General features: G+C 41.9%; 1 protein-coding gene across 1 annotated transcript; it reads left to right on the plus strand.

Moving 5' to 3' along the window:
• The first annotated feature begins 1,002 nt into the window (after positions 1-1,002).
• On the plus strand, positions 1,003-6,713 carry NDUFS5 (NADH:ubiquinone oxidoreductase subunit S5). Its single transcript, XM_043574553.1, has 3 exons — positions 1,003-1,136; positions 2,652-2,869; positions 6,490-6,713. The coding sequence occupies exons 2-3, from the start codon at positions 2,654-2,656 to the stop codon at positions 6,592-6,594; spliced, it is 321 nt and encodes a 106-aa protein (XP_043430488.1). The 5' UTR covers positions 1,003-1,136; positions 2,652-2,653; the 3' UTR covers positions 6,595-6,713.
• The last annotated feature ends 358 nt before the right edge of the window (positions 6,714-7,071 follow it).

Genomic DNA, 7,071 nt, shown 5'->3' on the forward strand with positions numbered 1-7,071 from the left:
CGGGGAAGGGGCAAAGAAAGGGAGACACAGAATCTGAAGCAGGCTCCAGGCTCTGAGCTCTCAGCACAGAGCCCAACACCGGGCTGGAACTCACCAACTGCGAGATCATAACCTGAGCTGAAGTCGGACGCTCAACCGACTGAGCCACCAGGCACCCCGAATCTGCAAACTTTAGAAATTGAGATATTAAGGAACTGTGATTTTAAATAAAAACTAAAAACAAAATAACAAAGAACTGTGATTTACCTTGGAGAGCTTTCCATGTGCCTGGAACCGCCTCATTGTTTTACACTTAACTCATTTAATCCCCAAAGGAACCCTAGGCTGTAGGTTCTTTTATCTTTTAAGATGATATTTTTATTTATTTATTTTTTAAGGGCTGACCTTTAATGTTTATTTATTTATTTGAGACAGAGACAAAGTGTGAGTGGGGAGCGGCAGAGAGAGAGAGAGAGAGAGAGAGAGAGAGAGAGAGGGAGAGAGAGAATCCGAAGCAGGCTTCAGGCTCTGAGCTGTCAGGACAGACGCAGGACTGGAACTCATTAACTCTAAGATCATGACCTGAGACGCTGTCTTTTGCTTTACCGACTGAGGACCAGGCTCCCCAAGGTATTTTTCTCTTAAGATAAGAAAACTGAGGCACTGCAAGGTTAAGGCACTTTCTTAGAGTCGCACCGAAATGGTGAAGCTAGAATTTGAATCCACCCAGCGTTAATCCACAGCGCAAGGCCTTAACTACTACCGGCGGGGATGGGGGTGGGGAAGGCATACTTTTTCTGTACTGTGGCCTTGGTCAAGTCCCTCACCAATCCGAGCTGTCGTGAGGGTGTTAGTCACAGGGCTGAGCAGGCAGCAGGAACACACTAACCGCTAGGCAGTGTCTAAAGCGGTCATTTCGAGAGGGTCACTTTATGCCTGGTCCGTATCATCAGAAGCTGAGGCCCACGATCGCGCAGGCGCAGACCCAGGGGCTTGGTTTCTATGGTTTCCGGGCGCAACTGCAGAGAGAAGGTCGGGCCTCGCAGTCGCGCTACAAGAGTCGCACTGCGGGCGTCCTTTGCGGCAGGCCTCTGCGTCGCTCTCAGATCATCCGGTAGCGGCGGTCAGCGAGGAGACGAGGGAATCGCAGCGGGACGGTAGGTGCTGCGTTTGTCTGCGGGTAGTTTAGGCAAAGAGATTTATTCCGAGATTTCTTAAACGAATTTCCTCTTGCTTTCCTGGGTGTGTGTTGTCCCAGGCCCGAACTCTGAACGTGTTTTCTGCGTTCCCAGGCCCCTACGCCCACAGGCAGGGTCACCGAAGTCTGTAGACCGCGTTTCTCTCGGATTTCTGCCGGACTAATGCTTTGGCCTTCTGTTTCTTAACCGCAAGTCCACCCACCTTACCCTGGTTTTCAAGGCCCTGAGTGATAACGGCCGCGCCACCCTCCAGCGCCTTTTCGTTCTTCGTCCCGACATGCGCTTTGAGCTCCGCGCTTCAGCCACTCCTGGGTGCTCGGTGTCCCCCAGGGCATACCCAACACCTCCGGCTGTAACTCGTGCTGTGCCTTACTGGAATACTCTGTCCACTGACCTTCACTTGGCAAAACTCAACCCATCTTAAAGGCATTTTCCAGTCTCCTAGGCAGAGTTGGTGCTTCCTCCTTCCAGCTCTTACCCTCTTGTTCTTTGGGTTCCCAGTTCCTTCCGTGTCTGCAATCTAGTGCTTACGTTGCAGCTGCTGCTTTACCCCCATTCCACTATCTGGAACGGTACTGGATAGAATGAAAGAATGGATAGAAAACATAAAATCGAAATTCACCTGTAAATCTTTATTGGCATTTTTTTGTGCTTCCTTCCAATCTTTTGCAGTTTTTCTTTGACCCCGTAGACCGTTTATCATTTAACATTAAAATATATGTTCTGTGTATATTATCCTTTTTTCCTGTTGTCTGTCATATTCTAATAAGCGGGTACTTACTAGATTTAATTATCCATTACCCTGTTGCACACTTAAGTTGTTTGAATTTCATTTTTTTTTTTTTTCAACAGTTACTGAGCCCTTACTTGATCCCCGCACTCACAGCACTCATTTTGCAATGTGGGAGACATTCAAGTTAATAATCCATTACAGGGGCCTGAAAAGTAAAGTACTCTTATGGAAAGTTGAGATGCTGTGTGAACACAGATGAGGGACCCCAGATTCAGGATGACGTCACAGAATTGTCATCTCAGTTGCTACAGATAGAAAAATGTAAAAAAAAAAAAAAGGATGTTTTTGTGCTTGGGCTTTTTTGTTCTTTTTCAGCTAATTTCTTCAGACCTGTCTGAAAGAATTGGGATTCTTGAGTCAAAACATAAACACTCTTTTTGATTAAAATGACCTTATCAAAATAAAATGACCTTATCAATACAGAGTTGATTTTTATGCATTGCTTTTTAGTTCTAGTGGTTTTTTCCCCCCTGAGTTTTATGAAAACAAAGATATTACTTATCTACTATAAACTGGAAGAACCTGTCAAATGAAAAAAATTAATGAGATTATGTTGGGAGAATAGCGTAACATAGCTTTCTAAAGGGATATTTGTCATAATTAACTATCTCATTTTTCTTAGAAATTTCTCATTTGATTGCACTTTTATGGCATTCTTTCTTTTTTATCTTCCATTTCAGCCATGCCTTTCTTTGATGTGCAGAAAAGGCTGGGCCTTAACTTAGATCAGTGGATGACAATCCAAAGTGCTGAGCAGCCTCACAAGATTCCAGGTCGATGCCATGCTTTTGAAAAAGAATGGATAGAATGTGCGCATGGAATTGGTGGTATCCGTGCAGAGAAAGAGTGCAAGATAGAATATGATGATTTCGTAGAATGTCTGCTTCGGCAGAAAACGGTGAGGAGTGGTGGAGACGGGATGTGAATTATTTCTTTGTTTCTTGGGGCTACCTTTAAGTGTGTTTAATTGGTCGTTGGCAATGGCTTGACCAATGTGAATTGGCAAAACTTTTGTGGTGAAAACACTTTCTCTATGTAGGTACCATGTCAAGGAAGTTAATTGCCTTCCGATCTGAGAGGGGGTGTCTCTTGTTCCTCAGTGTTCTTCCTCGTCTTCTGACATATTTTCCTTAGCATTGTACCCTCCTGTTGCCACCAGGGTAGAAATCGCACGTGTGTACGTATTCCCATTTTTGCAGTAGGTTATAAAGCAAAAGTTATCAACCAGCCTTGGTTGTTTGTCCGTGAACCTCTCTGGATGAAAATGTTTCAAATGCATTGAGCCCTCATTGGAGAAGAAGGTAAAACCCTACAGGTCTGTTACACTGAATGTGATATAAGAATCTCTGGATTAATTTCTACTCTGGGCAAGATGGAGGTGTTAATGAGATTGCTTTAGTTGAGTCTGACCAAAGAGGCAGGGGGAAAGGATGTTGACAGCATGATGTCTACCTCCTCAAGAGTTGCATGAGCTCCATCACATATAGGCCTCTGTTCTCCCTTAGAGAAGAAATCTTTGGGTGTGGCCTGTTATTTTGCCTATTTCTGTGCTCCAGATAAAACAAATAGAAACGTTTTTATGACTCCCAACTCCTTGGAGTTCAGGAAGGTGGTTTAGATTTTTAGTTAAAGTTGTCTGTATCAAAAAAATTTTAATTTCCTATCTTCTAACATGTGCTATTCCAAACTTGGAAGGAATTAGAGGGTATCAGGTATTTTGTATTGCTCACTGTGGGGATATCGATGATTAAATGAGTAATATTGTAATATTACTGAGGGACAGTGAGTGGGTCGTGGTTAGCCACCTACCAGCTGTTTAGTTCACAATATGTCTTAACTTCTCTTCTTGTGGGCCCCAGTTATTCATTGCTCAGATTAAGACTACTGTACATGTAAAGTTTACACCAAAAGAAGGCAGTGTGGTGAGGTGGAAGAACATTGGATTGAGAGTTAGGAGAACTGGGTTGTTTTTGTTTTTGTTTTTTTAATTTCTTTTTTCTTTTTTTAATGTTTATCTATTTTGAGAGAGAGAGAGGGAGAGCGAGAATCCCAACCAGCAAGGAGATAACAGCATGGAGCCTGCTGTGGGGCTTGATCTCACAAACTGTGAGATCATGACCTGAGCCAAAATCAGGTCAGATGCTTAACCACCTGAGCCACCCAGGAGCCCTGAGAGCTGGGTTTTGATACTGGTTCTGCCATCACTAGTTTTGTGACTTTGGGCAAGTCACTTCCCTTTGTCTTGGTTTCCTTATCTGGAGATATTAAAGAGTTGCTCTCAGGTCACTTACTCATCCTGTGAATTTGTAAATAGATCCATTACTATTTTAGATGTCACCCTAAATGACTAGATGCTTAGCCCTAAGTGAAGATACTAATGAATCAGGGAATTAGAATCAAGCATGGTTCTAAGTTCTTAGCGTGTAATAGCGGATTTATTTCACACAATAATCCTGTGAGATACATTACTATAATTTTTCCACTATACAATTAAAAACTTGGGGCAAGACCAAAAAATCAAGGCCATTGCCTAAGGTCATATAGCTGGTAAGTGGTGGAACTGGGATTTGAACCTGGCAATGCTGGCTCCAGAGCCTGTGCTTGCATCCACAACACTAAGTTGTTATACTCAGAGAAAGGTTGGACATTAGTTGTTGTAATAGCTCAATCATGACTAGTCCTCTGTTGAGAGGTTCTTTAATACAGAAATGTCAAGAATACAGTCTTTTGGGGCGCCTGGGTGGCTCAGTCAGTTAAACGTCTTGACTTCAGCTCAGGTCATGATCTCACAGTTAGTGGGTTAGAGCACCGTGTCGGGCTCTGTGCTGACAGCTCAGAGCCTGGAGCCTGTTTCAGATTCTGTGTCTCCCTCTCCCTCTGCCCCTCCCCTATTCACGCTCTGTCTCTGTCTCAAGAATAAATAAACATAAAAAAAAAAAAAATACAGTCTTTTATGTTAACTATACCGGAATTAAAAAACGAATGCAATCTTTTTAAAATGCTAATTTTTTTGTTTTTAAATTTATTTCTGTTTCTTTATTTGTTATTATTACTTTTTCATTTACATCCAAGTTAGTTAGCATACAGTGCAATAATGATTTCACAAGTAGAATCCAGTGATTCATCCCCTACATGTAACACCCAGTGCTCATCCCAACAAGTATCCTCCTTAATGCCCCTTTCTCATTTAGCCCATCCCCCCACCCACAGCCCTTCCAGCAACTCTCAGTTTGTTCTCTGTATTTAAGAGTCTCATGTTTTGTCCCCCCAAAATGCTAATGTTTATGTCAGTATTTAGGACACCTAGAGTTATTTCTGCTGAAGTTAAACCCTGACTGATTCTTTAAGGTTAATGGAGTCTTTAACTGAATATACTAATTTTTCATACCTTTGTGAAAACTTACCAAAAAATTATTTATTGAAGCACTATTGTAGGTGCTAGGAATATACGATAAGCAAAACAGCAAAAAGTTCCTGCTCTAAAGGAGCTTATATGGGGTGTCAGAAAATTAACAAACAAGTTAAAAAACAAAACAAAACAATAGTGTCAGGTGTTGATCAGTACAGTGGGGAAGATAAAGGTAGAAAGAAAGAAAACACTGTGGGACCTAAGTGGATGCTCTTTTAAAGAGGGTGGGCACAGAAGACCTCAATGATACGAGACCTTTGAGACTTCAAGAAAGTGAGCCATGTGGATGTGAGGGAAGAATATTCCGATTAGAGGAAAGAGCAAGTGCAAAGGTCCCTGAGCTGGAGCAGCAAGAGTGAGGGAAAGCATTAAGACATAAGGTCAGAGGTAGGCCTAGTAAGGCATTATAAGGAAAGATTCAGCTGTTTCCTCAGTAAGATGAGAAGCCATTGGGTTTTGAGCAGGGGAGTAATGCAGTCAGGATCAGTGAGTGTATTTTCTGTGTCAAAGAATCCATGTGAATTACAGCCTTTATACGGTCTTGTATAGCATGGCTTTCTTTGGTTAGGAAGCAACCAGTGTCCTACCTGAGAGGAAGAGGCAGAACTCAGGGCTTGGTAGTGACTATTAGCGGAGAACATATCAGATCTTTATTTCGGTGTGGTAACGAGAAACCTCGTATCGGCTATTTCTGCTTCATTCACACCCAGTGAACAGTCACCAGCAGCAGTACCAATTTCACATAGGTCAGGAGTGTATCAGCTGTGAGCTGATCTCATCTTTCAATATTTTAAGGATTTAAGTATGCACAAATATGCCTCTTAGATTTGTGATCTGTGTTTTATCATTGTTTTTGTAAATACCTGTATTCCTGTATACAACAGGAACATTTTAATTATTTTTAAAGGAGATATTATTATTCACACCAGAAATTTGGTTAAAGCTTGGGAAGTGATTTCAAGTTATTTCTTTAAAGAAGGGTTTCATCTCCAAGGCTAAGATGAAAAGCTTCTGTTTTAAAAATGAAACCAATTTTCAGTCTCTTTCTCTAGCCCTCAACTTTATGGCGCGTATTTCCCCCTAGTTTAAATACTTCTTTCCTTTGACAGATGAAACGTCTGAGTGACATCAGGAGGCAGCGGGATAAACTGATAAAGGAAGGGAAGTACACACCCCCGCCTCACCACTTGGGCAAGGAGGACCCTAGGCCCTGAGCAGAGCTGCTGCTGATGGCTGCAGGCTGATTTTCATGTTTTCTCTTCTCCGCCGGAAAGTCCATTTGCTGAAAACTTCTTTGTGAAAGTGTCTAAAAATAAAGGATTGCTCTATCCTATTTATTCTATTTTCTCTTGGATCATACTTGTCTATAATGAAATTGCAACCTATTTTTTAAGTTAGGAAAAATGCCTCTAGCTATGCCTTAAAAATTAGCATCTAGGTAGTAATAAGCAGCATTTAATGATGCTTACTACGTATAAGCTACTTTAAATATGTTAACTGGTTTAAGAAGCTGCAGTATTCTTTACTGCTTTCATTCTGGTTTATTTTCCACACAACACAGACTGGGGCTGGGAGGGGGAGGCAGTAGAGAGAGTGGTTGTGTTTACTCTCAGGCCTGTGAAATCTAACTTAAAGGCTAAGAAAATGAGAACTTCAGATAATTTTGAAGAAGCAATACCATTGTTTCAATT

This window comes from Prionailurus bengalensis, chromosome C1 (genome assembly GCF_016509475.1).
Source record: "Prionailurus bengalensis isolate Pbe53 chromosome C1, Fcat_Pben_1.1_paternal_pri, whole genome shotgun sequence".
NCBI lineage: Eukaryota > Metazoa > Chordata > Mammalia > Carnivora > Felidae > Prionailurus > Prionailurus bengalensis.

Coding starts and splice junctions, on each gene's coding strand:
- NDUFS5 (XM_043574553.1), top strand. CDS start 2,654: ATGCCTTTCTTTGATGTGCAGAAAAGGCTGGGCCTTAACTTAGATCAG. Junction 2,870..6,489: donor GTCTGCTTCGGCAGAAAACG/GTGAGGAGTGGT, acceptor TTCCTTTGACAG/ATGAAACGTCTGAGTGACAT.